The sequence below is a fragment of the Perna viridis genome, chromosome 1 (genome assembly GCF_037379345.1).
Source record: "Perna viridis isolate PV_CMFRI_1.1 ecotype Kerala chromosome 1, ASM3737934v1, whole genome shotgun sequence".
In the NCBI taxonomy this organism is placed as follows: domain Eukaryota; kingdom Metazoa; phylum Mollusca; class Bivalvia; order Mytilida; family Mytilidae; genus Perna; species Perna viridis.
Window position 1 is genome coordinate 37,354,420 of NC_142445.1, and position 12,628 is coordinate 37,367,047.

Genomic DNA, 12,628 nt, shown 5'->3' on the forward strand with positions numbered 1-12,628 from the left:
TATTTTGGCCAAATAAGATCACTAATAAAGACCTCCTCCATAGATTCAATCAAGACACGAGCAAGATGATTGGAAGAAGAAGGTGGAGATGAATTGGAAACGTCTTGGTAAAAGGTCAACAAGACGTCACGAAAACAGCACTTTTCTGGACTCCTGAGGGGAAAAGACGCAAAGGTAGACGCAAGATTACGTGGCGACGTACCATTGAGTCGGGAATGTGCGACATTTATGTTAGTCTGCCCTGCATATTGTCAGTTAAGGTTAAAACATTTTCCCTTTATTATTGTTCGTGGCCATTTTTTACAAATTGTATAGCCTACTGAAAGGAAAGTCTAGAAATGAACACATATATTTTGTGTGTTTCTTATGAGTGATTTGGAATTTTAGGTCTAATATACTTTCATAATTATTTACAGTATACCTGTATTCCAAGTATTTTTGCTCTCAGTAGTTATTTTTCTATCATGTGTGATTAATTATGTATAACATTTTTAAATGTCTTTTCTTTATTCATATTATGTCATGCTGCTTACGATGACTACGTTTTGTAAATGCTATAGCTCTTAATGCTGATGCTGTAAAGTATCTTCAGATCTACACAGGCAAAATTATTTCACATGATTTTCACCTGAATTGAGCAAATAAACTAAGTGACAGAGTTCGCGTGAAATTCGGGTAAATGGAGCCTTCATGTGAAATTCACACGAAATGTTCACATGAAATTCGTGTTTAGTGAATTTCACATGAAAATCATGTTAATTTCATGTGAAGCTCGATTAACATGAATTTCGAGTGAAAAATATTTGCCTGTGTAGGAAGATCTAAATAAAAAAAATAAAAAAATGTATATAAGAAGTACTCACAACCAAAACTATCGATATAGGAAGCCAAATCCTTCGTTGAACGGTGCTACCATGTTTAATAAAAGGCATGAAGCCTCAGTATATTAGGTATTTTGAAATTAAAAGTATACTAAATTAGCCAAACAAGTAAACTTTTCATATACAAGTATACTTGTCACTTAGAAAAGATTACTAAAAATACTTAATAACAGAAAGAATAAATTTGGAGTGTTAAAATCATTTATGACATCTAGTGGTCGATAAATTTTAGACAAGTCGATTTTATTATCTGACAAGTACATGTAAACATATTTATCTGAAAAGCAGACTATTTAAATAACAAACAGACTTATTCGGCTCATTCAAAATATTTAATTGAGAGATAAGTAGCCAATAGTTGGTAATGAATCCTCACATTTTATTTGAAAGAAATTACTGCTTTCTGTTCACGTTTAAATCAATTTCGAAAAATACTCAATACATTTGCAGATGTGAAAGAATATTTGCACTTGGCCTCCCTTGATCACTCATCGATGAATAAGCAGAGTCATGAGCATTTTTGGTGATAAGAATTTTGTTTCAGTATCAATCTGGCAAGTCAGTAAGACTTAGTATGTTGTCTAGTTAATCAGAAGTTTCGGAGCTGGTCAATATATAGGACAATACACGTCAGTTATATAGATTCCTACCCAAAACAAATGTGGTAAAACACAAATTTATAACATAATATTTAACATAACTAACAGTTGTTTTGATTTTTATATTTCTTTTAAGAGAGAAATGACAAGGACAGGGCAACCCGGAAACTATTTGTTACAAAATGTAAGATCGACATATTGTTTTTTAAATTGACATGTTTTAACTGTTTAAGTCAGACCAAAGAATGGTTCAAAGAAAGAAAGAAAAAAAAACTGTTAAATAAAATAATGTACAACATAAATACAAACTAACCTCAGAGATGTACAATTTTGATTGATTTTAAGATAAATATTCTTAAAAGACATTTGAATCGGATCGTGTACAAAAAAAAACCATCAAAATAGCCTGGCAACTCACGTATTCGGTGTCTAGTTTTTAAAATTAGAATGAAGCTCCTATGCTAAAAAAGTAAACAAAGTTTCTGTAAACTAATTCAATCTTTTACATTTTTCGGTCCAAAAAAAAAATGTTAACTAAAAATTATAATCAAAGTACTCATTTACCGAATCAATTTATATCCATCGTTGGAGTTTTTACGCCTCAAATAATCGTCATATTGCAAGAATATGGGATAAAAGGAAAGTACGGTAATCGAATTCAAAAGTACCTTTACTTAAGCTTATTGTTATAAATGGTTAATATTGAACTCTGTTTTATATTTAAATTCACTTGAGTACGACAAGGATTTATATATTGAACTCCTTGATTACAAAGGCCATTTTAAAAACACACAAATACCAAAATTCATAATGAAATGTAGCAGTGCGCCATTTTGCGTAATATTCAGGTTTGATATTGGTTTACATGGAATACCTAGATGAATGAACACAAAACTCTCCGACATAGTGCATAATTGAGTTACAAACTACTAGTTGGCCATTCCCAGTTTTTAAATTTTCTGGTCGAAATTCAATTTATCGACCTCCAGGTCGAGACTCTTTGTTAAATCACCCAAACTTAAGCCACAATCATTGACATGAATCATATCTTAAGAAATATGTTCCTCTCAACCAGCTACATTTCTTAGTTGATAAGCTTTATAGCTCAAATGCTACAAGTTATTCTATAGACACCTTTGGCTATGTGTCATGTGAAAGCGCTTAGTTTCTAGGTACCTAGTCCAGAGACACGTACACTAACAAAACGATAAAATCTTATAATATAATCTCAAGGGCTTAATCCCACTATCAAATATCCAGCCCGACTAGTATATAACACGGAAAGTGGGATCCCAGATTTGGTGGTAACTCGCTTCAACTCATTTCCCCCTAATAAAATCGAACATATTACTATTTACTGCTCTGTTACCAATCTATTAAATAAACTCAGATATAACCACCAAATACTTCTTATTATATACAGTTGGGTTGCATAATTTAGGAATAACACCAGATCAAAAATGACACAATTCCCGAGAAATTCATTATCGAAATTCTTATGTTATTGTCTATGCAAAGTTTCAATTGTATTTGCCATCTCCGATGTCACGAAGCGGTAACCGTAATAAAATACACGACACAGTGAATGATACGTCAGGGTGGTTTCGGGGGCTATGCTAACCTTTTGTAATTAAAGGCCAAAAGATTTTGACAATTAAGACAATCCTTGTGGTCATTAAAAATATTTCATCCAAAATCAAAATTAATGGTCAGCAGCCTTACACAAATCATATATCATTCAAGTCAGATTTCTATATCTAGTCAAAGGTGAGTTTTCCAATCCCTCTGTGTCCAGTTCCATCAAACATTTGTATAACATCCCTCGTGAGATCTCTTTGTCTATGTGAGCATGGAGCATAAACAGTCCACAAGGGCGCTCTCGCCCACTGTGGATTCAGTCTTCGATGTGCTGAAAAGAACTTTTCACAATAAACGCTTTTGACTGACAATGTCATCACTTTGCACAGATATGCGTCTGATATTACGATAAAAGCCTTGACGTGCCTGAAGAAGAATTAAGGTAAGTCGGGCATAGGAGTGTTATAAAATCTAACATTAACATATGGCAGATCTGGGGATTAAACTCGGAGCAATTTATCCTGTATGATATCAGTTGGCCAATTTTAATGGAACCAAATATTGGCCTATTATGGAACGCCTAAACTGTCTGATTTCGCTCAGCATTTTTCTAATCGGCGTTGTGACGTCTATTTTGCCTTTTACGGACTGATTTGAAGTTTACACGATCGACAGGATCACACGTCATCATGAATTTTTTGTCCACATCACGTAAAGAAGAAATCACTGCCCGTAAAGAAAAGGTAATGCACATAAAGTATTTAGATGTAGCGTACGGTGTTGGTGTCATATTTGGTAACGTCGAAATCGGCAAAATTTCGACGTCTTTTTTTGTGTTGCCACGTACATTGTTCTATAATTGTTACATGTAAAAAGAAGGGTACTTATTTAATTTTTTACATAAAATAACACACATGAAATGTTTATTACTTAATTATCCGATTCGATATTAATTTTTCGTACGTTTTGGTCAATTGAAATGATCAGATTACATCCTGATATGGTAAAAAGTTTGGCATCAACCATTTACAAATGATTTGAAGGAAATTTTATTCTATGAGAAAAATGTTAGGAATTATGAAAACAAATTTCGTGATTCGCGAAAAAAAAGTAAAACACCCTCACTTAAACAGAAAGCCAACAAACCTACAAGCAAAAAAGTCAGTAACAACCCTCGCCCAGAAATCAAATTGTGGAAGCGTATAAAGTGACTTTATTTCTTTCCTATTTGGTTTTATATCTCTAATGTAGATGTAATGTGATATTTCCGAATACATGTACTCGTTTCGGAATTCTAAGGTATGTTGCTCAACATAACAAACTGCATCGTTCGCGTCGTGGTCTGGGGACACTTCGTTTCCGCGCAATAACTTTAGTTGTGGTTGACGAATTGTTCTGAAAGTTGATATGATTTTACCAACAACTAAGAAGATTCCTATTTAATTTGGACTTTGTTGCCCCTTCCGCTTTAGAAAAAGGAATCAAATAGGGTAAAAATACGTGTTTTATTAAAACCCATGTAGATTGTTTTTTTTGTTTTTTTTTTCGATTTTAATTATTCTATTTTTAATGTGGTCTTTATTTAATTCGGGTAAATTTTTGGTCCGATTGGAAAAAAAAATTCAAAAAACTATTTTTGCAATATATGTACAGCTTATTATATCTTATAGCTAAAATAATTGTCAAGAGGTACAATGTAATTAAGACGATCATCAAATACGTTGATTTTACAGTATTTCACTAGCGAATGTTCAAGCGAGTGTCTACACACTTCAAAATACTTTGATGCAGTCACGCTGATCACGATTTCACCAGGACATCATTGCACATGAACAGACAGGAGTGCGCGCAAGAGGGGGGACTTTCTTTTTCCTGTTTTCTTTTAAACATTTCTTTCATTATTTTATCAGATTCGCTAAAATCGTATTTTATTATTCTTTACATCGACAGTCGTATTTATTTAATCCAGTATTGTTTTTAAAATTGACGTCAAAAGAGTTTTTACGTCGCAAAACAGAACGTTACTTTGGAAACTTAAAAAAAAATGTGCTTTGTGACATTTTTGTTAGACACGGTTTTACATATATATAACCCATTTGTTAAGCCAAAGAAAAAAATGAAATGATAAAACCATAGAGGAGGATGAATACATTTTTTAAGTATATGAAGAAATCGACTCAACGCCATTTGCCTTTTTGAACAATTCATTTGAATTTCGCATGGTGTACGCGTGAATAATTAAAATATACAAATTTCAGATGTTGTGACATTTTGGTTAGACACAGAGAAAATGCTGCGCTAAGATACATATTCAACTAAGTACCATTATTTTTAGAATATACTATCTGTAGCATATATACAAGTAAAACTCAAAATTTCATAGTTATTGGTCCACTCAAAGCTAACGAAAAAAAGCTTTGATAAAGACCGGGTAGCACGCAACGTGTAGAAAACGTCGTGAAAAAGACAACCTGACATCACAATATATGTGCGTATTTATCTACTAATAGACAATAAAACTCATTATTTTTTAGAATAAACATGATGTTCTGAATATTTATACAGTCCTTTAAGCGTGAATATACTTTGATAAATATACTATTCGTTGTTATATTTTACAACCGTAAGCAAGAAAGTAGCCAATGGCCAACGTCGAAAAAATTAAGATTTGTGACATAATAGAAATACGAACAAAAAGGCTTTTAACAAAAAGACTGATTGAACATTTTATATATTTTTTCATTGGGGTTATGTAAAAAAAACTAAATATAGTTAATAAAAGTCCCGATTAAAGAAAGCTGTTTGCACGACTTAAGAATGTCTAACATTTTGTCTTTAAATCGATTTCTTTTCGTTTTAACAATGTCCACATCAAAGGGGAGACATTTGTGATATTGTAATACGCTTTGATCTTATCATAACGTCATGAAAAATATTACATCATCTGCAGCACAAACTTCTCTTTCCAAAAAAGTTTGTTTTATCAAAATATGCCAAGAAACAACTTAGATATATTGGTGAAATGGGAAGCAAGCATTTCTCAATGTTACCCGTCCACATATGAAAATGGGCGTTCTTGTGATCGAATAGTGCTTTCCCTCCACAATCAATGGCATCTTTCTAAGATTTATGATTTATGATTTATGACTAAAACAGCGACCATTTTAGAACATTTTAATATCTATATTGCCTCTGATAACTCCACATTCTAATAGCAACATTTAAGTTTTAGTAACCAGCCCCGTTTCAGTCGAATGTGACACCAACAACGTAAGCAACGTCTAAGAGATCGACATAACGTAAAGATGAAACGACCTCACGTTATAAGAAAAACACTGCACGTAAAGATAAATCCACATTACGTAAATATATGTTGACATAACGTAATCATAAAACGATAGATGACAGAACGTAAAGACAAAACGACATAATGTAAAGATGTTTCTACATATTACGTAAATACAAAACGACCATATGTAATTACAAAACCACTGCAAGTAATATAAAATTGACAACACGTAAACAAATGTGTATCTCAGCAGACAGTTAGAGTGTTCCATAGCCTATCATCATCTGATGTTGATCGTGCGGAAAAACGTTTCTCAATTTCGGTGCATACGTGGTCTAACAATTCAAAGTAGATAGTTGTCCTCCATAACTGTTCGGCTGAATTAACAGTTGGATTAGCTCTATGGGTCCATATGCCTTTTCTGCGCCTGGGGACAAGTGAAATCTCCAGCTTATCAGCAATGTCCTGTGCGCTATCATATACTTTTCATTCTGCAAGAACCATATCACAATCTATTTTGGAGAGCTAGCGTTAAGGCTTCAAGGAGAGAACAAATTGCGTTACGCATAAAGCCACAATAAACTCTTGAATATCTAGGAGTATCCGATGTCCACCTGCTTTTGATTTCAGTTTCTCCTGAACTTTTGTTTTTTTTATATTCGAGACTGCATTTTGAATAGAATGTTCGGGATATTCAGAATCAATTAATTTTTCGATATGTAACTGTTTTCTTCTTTCAAAATTAGCATCGGTCATTGTTCTTAACATATTAATGATTCTTCTAACATCAATACCACACTTTGCCATTTTTGTAGTAGGCATTTGCCTCATTTTCCTCACTTGCCTCAATGGACGCTATGGCCATTGAAGTGCAAAACTAAAGACTGTCGTCTCACTGTAAAAACGGCAATTTTACTAAAAACACTCCCGTATATCAACAGAAATCGATCAAACATAAAAAAAAATATCGAAAATAAAGTTTAGTTTTACATCTTAAATATTTCTTAAGGTTTTAAAAGTAATTTTGCCCAATTTTGATAATTAAAATTTCCCATTTTTGCAGGTGGAATAAGATTGTTGCGAACATGAAGCCTATGTTGTACAACAATGATGACCTACAAAAAGCTATAAGACTTGTAAAAAGGGAAATTCCATATACAGAAAGCATCTCAAATTAATGATGTACTTAAAAATGACAATTTATGATCACGCAAAGGGGAAAGAGTAATCAAGGAAACCAAGGTTATTAGCGGTAATCAAAAGGGTTCATTCTCACTTAGCCAACATTTTGAAAATTGATAGTCTCATCTGGCCAACATAGGTAATTGGGGTGTTAAAATAACATTTAGAAATATTGTTTTTATAACTGTTTTATTGAGGCCACCCAAAGGGCTACATTTATGTTGGGTAAAATAAAAAAAAAAATATTAATGATATATTTTTATAAGTATTTATAAAATAACACAAAACATTTTTTAATTATCTTTAAAAAAAATATATAAATATATATATTTCAAATATAAAAATAAAAAAATATATGTTTAATTTTTAAATTCTGTAAATAAAATTTAATAAAATGAAATGACTGCTATTCTTAATTGAGAATAATTATTATTAATTGATATTAATTAATATAAATTAAAATAATTAAAGATAAGATATGTTCAGCTTGCACCACTCTACTTGACAGATGCATACTCACTATAGCTTGGGATGCTATGGAAGAGTATATAAATTTGGGGCCAACTAGCAGATTTATCATTTCAGTTCTCATGGCTAACGCTCAAGTACACGTAGACTTTCTTGAAAATGGCCGCAGTGGTCATTATTTGCTCCATAATGGTTACAAATATTCAAAAAACTAAAAACTATAAAAACTAGACGCAACGACCGTTGCTACTGGAGGTGCGTCTCACGTCAATGTCCTGCTACTCTGACAACACTAGATAATGTTCTTGTTACCATAAACAACAACCACAACCATGACTCAGATAACATTGGTTTAGCAGCAGCAGCCTTTATTAATAAAGTAAAAAAGCGTTGCAGGGAAGAGGTGTCACCAATACCTTCCATTTTTGATGAGGAGCTTGGTAGTCTTCGTAATAATGAGTTTGACGATGATGTCAATGAGATGATAGAGAAAATTCCGACGTTTGAAAGTTGTAAAGCTGCACTCTACAGAAGCCGTTCTAAGGTGCTACCAAAGCTACCAAAAACTCAGGCTGATATAGACCTCGAAGAAAACTTCAAAAACACACCAGCCGGTGATCGCTTTCTTCTAATAGACAACACCAACAACCAACATCAGCGAATGTTAGTGTTTGCTACAGACAACAACTTGGAACTGTTATGCAACTCACAAACAGTGTTTGGTGATGGCACATTTTATTCATGTCCTGGGATGTTCTATCAGCTATATACATTACATGGATTCGTTGAAAACACAGTATTCCCTTTAGTGTATGCCTTGCTACCAAATAAAACACAGGAAACATATTCAGCGTTCTTCAACTACCTTAAAAATGCATTTGTAGCCAGGAATTTGAATTTTGCACCAGAATGCGTACTTATTGACTTTGAGACCGCCTCTAGAAATCCCATTACAACAGTATTTCCCAATGTGAGTTTGAAAGGATGTTTCTTTCACTATGCGCAATGTGTTTGGCGGAAAACTCAGAACTGTGGGTTAGCTGTACAATACAAAGAAAATGACAATATAAAGCAACTAGTCCGACGTGCAGCTGTGTTACCCTTAGTTCCTATTCCACAAGTTGAGGATGTGTGGTTCCAAGCTTTGGAAGACAATACCGACAACAATGATGCTGTGACACAGTTCACAGACTATATTACCGAAAAGTGGGTCGAAGGACAACCGCTCGCATCATGGAACCACTACGACAATAATGGTCCAAGAACTACCAACAATGTTGAGGGCTGGCACAATAAAGTCAACAAACTTTGTCATCATGCACACCCCAATATTTTCCTAGCCATCAAATTGTTTCACAGCATACAGGCATCAAATGAGGCGAAGATTATTCAGATCAGATCAGGTGGTAAGCAGCGTGCCTCTAAAAGAAAATACAGACAAATGGAACACCGACTTCAAATTCTCAAAGAAAGATTTCAACGTGGAGAAATAACATTAATGGAATTTGCAGATAGTGCTTCTCACTTGGTTCACTTAGACTGAATAAACAATTTCACATTGTACTTGTAGTGCTCCTTTATGAACATATTTTTTAAATGTAATAAATTAAATGTAATAACATGCAGACAATTTTTTTATATGAATATAGTGCTGATTATAAAAAAAATACCATTGCTTTAATATAAAAATATGTTATTATGTGTTATTGCTTGAAATTGTGATTTGGTCAATTATTATTTCTGAAATAAAAAAATATAAATATATATATATTACTTTTTTCTATCAAACCCCTGCATATTATAAAAAAACCTCAACAAATTGACACATTTACCTTGAATAATTATTATAGTCCCCATGGAAGAGGCCCCAATCAATTAAATAATTGCAGTAAAAACAATTGCAAAGTCTCACCTAGCCTACATAATTACCTGTAGGTACCTGAAATACAAAATGTTGGCTAAGTGAGAAGACACCATCAAAAGAATGTAATCCAAGGACAAAGACCAGGTATGGAAAACAGACATACACAACGAAGAACTTTAAGTAACTAAAATCATACATGATACAAAATAACAAAAGCAAATGAGCAACTCGGACTCCACTAAAAACTGAGAGCACGGACCAGGAGCACCGGTAGGGTAAGCGATAAGGAAACGCGATTTAGCTGACTGTATACGCTAACTAATGGTGAAGAAATTTCCTTGGTTAAATAAGTCAAATACATGAGTTAACATGGATTCCTTTAAGTAAGTTACGTTCATGGAATGCTTACCACAAATTCTGGTTACAAAGTATAAACAAGATCACCCAGCTGGTTTCAATCTCATTAGTGACACAATCACAATAAAAGATTTACTAAAATTTAACCAAAATATAATGATTGCCATCTGTTGAGCATTACAATAGAGACTTTGAATATAAAATGATGTTTCGTTGGTTTTAAGAAGCCTTAAAGAATCGACTTGTATATATCAATGTCACTATGTATGTAATGTAAAAGAACCGACATCTGTTTTTTTTAACTGTAGGACTTGTAACTTTAGCCACATCGAAATTATCATTTGTTATACGGACTTTTACTTTTTGAGTTTTCCTTTTGACTTTTTATCAGTTCGTTTATGAAGTACTCATTTTGCATGGTCAACCACAAATGTAAGTTCCAAATGAAATGTGAAATAGATGCTTGAATCCAATCACAAAACTAAAACTGCACGAACTTTGACAAAGACGGGGTACCACGAAATAGATATCCACGAAAAAAAGGACATTTACATGAGTTTGAACGACTTTTTGTGACGTTGAGTGTCAACGTGAAAATAACAGAATATATATGCCAATTTTACAATTAAAACCTGAATATTTGACGCTGGAAATGTGTAAGTAAACATATTATACCTGCATTGGAAACTATTTATAAAAGAATTTAAAAAAAACATGATGTCCGTCCCTTACGATATAACATACCTATAAATCTTTTTTCATCACCGAAAAATTTTCAAATCGAAATTGACTAAATCTTCATCTTGAGATATTAAATTCGCATATTTGCAATTTCTCGATGTAATATGTATAACTAAGATAAAACACAAAAAAAAAAAAAAAAACGAAAAGAAAAGATGTTTCAAGGAATATCCCTTTCTTCATTGGTGTTTTCTGTTTTGTTTGAGCGATTTCCATCTTTTTTTCGTTTGACGATTAAACAAATAATAGCTATCGCGGGGGCAATAACCAAATTTGTTCACAATTTTCGAAATAGACGTAATAGCAGTGTGATATTTGTGATTTATGATTGTAATGAACCGTAGTGAATCATATGACCTAGCTACGTTGACTTGTGTCAATGGAGTTACATCACTGCATCTAGTAAGTGTCAAGTCGGTAGGTATTCCATCAGGTCAGAAGTTATATCTAATTGAAGATATTTTGTGTCATCTGTGAGATTAAAACTTTATGTCGGTCAATCAAATTGTAATATCGATCGTTCAACTTCTGTAGTGATGATATATACAAAGGCTTCAGATATACCCATAATTACTTCAGAAGTTAATTGACAATACCCGTGCTCTACGGAGAAAGTCCGTGTACAGGTCACAGGCTCCAAAGTAACGGATTAACTATGAAATGTTTACTCTATAGGCTGGAGATATTGGTATATTGCCACCAAAGAAGGGGAAGTTCACTATTTGGAAGTCAAACTCATCACGTTTGTAATAAAGTTTCGATTTCAAACATCTTGTTTTATCTATGCACAAATTAAGGTTTAGGTATGAGGCAGATGATGGTGGTTCAGCAGTCACCTTAATTTCGAATTCATTTCGGTAGCTTAGTTATAGGCCTGTAGGTAATCTTTGAAACTATGATTATGCAGAGATAATACATAATCTTTTTAATAGAAACCGAAATTAAAAGACTGGTCAAACATTTCAACATCATAGTAAAATTAGAAACAGCATGTTTTCTCCGCCTAATGCAGGATAATCATATATATTAGTTCCCTACATTAACTGGTGAATAAGATCACACAGAATTTACTTGAGTTTTTCACGTGGCAGTGTGGTGTACAAGGTGGAAAAATAAAAAGTGTGTATACTGCTACAAAAAGTAAGGCTACTGGAAAAAAGACACTCTTGTAGATTTTTTAAATTCTTGAGAATCCGTATCTGATTCATGCCACATGTAGAGAGGGCTTTGTAATAATAAGTTCATCTTTAACCGAAAAAAAAATTTCTAGCAGAACTCAAAAGAATGTAATGCAGGTTCGACGAAGACTAGACATGGAAAACAGATACACACAACAAAGAACATAAAATAACCGAAATAATACATAAAAAGTAACAAAAAGTAAATAAGCGACTCGGACTCCACTAAAAATAAATTTGTTAAGAGTTGCGATAGAAGTTTAGTCGTTCACTTGGTAGACACAGCAACATACTGCTGTTTGCAAGGACACTTATGAAACATTCGATATCTAATAAATAGTAGGAAAGTCATATTATCATCACCTATAGGAATACCGAAGGACGTTAGCACAGATATGTGATTCTTAATTGTGTCTTTCTTGGGAATAGTACTAAAGGAGTACCCAACAAAGTGAGAAACTTTTTCGACCTTATGGCCTACGTCAGTGTCA

At 33.1% G+C, this 12,628-nt stretch overlaps 1 protein-coding gene and 1 long non-coding RNA gene across 2 annotated transcripts in view; one reads left to right on the forward strand and one right to left on the reverse strand.

Annotated features, from left to right (window-relative positions):
- LOC148628607 (uncharacterized) overlaps window positions 1-12,628 on the reverse strand; it is a 35,403-nt gene that overhangs the window by 5,527 nt on the left and 17,248 nt on the right. The gene's annotated exons all lie outside the window — the stretch shown is intronic.
- On the forward strand, window positions 8,293-9,667 carry LOC148628608 (uncharacterized). Its single transcript, XM_088590909.1, has one exon. It carries the CDS (start codon window positions 8,479-8,481, stop codon window positions 9,538-9,540), a length of 1,062 nt encoding a protein of 353 aa, XP_088447035.1. The 5' UTR covers window positions 8,293-8,478; the 3' UTR covers window positions 9,541-9,667.

What these genes read in the sequence shown, in the direction of transcription:
- LOC148628608 (XM_088590909.1), top strand. Translation starts at nt 8,479, where the DNA reads ATGATAGAGAAAATTCCGACGTTTGAAAGTTGTAAAGCTGCACTCTAC.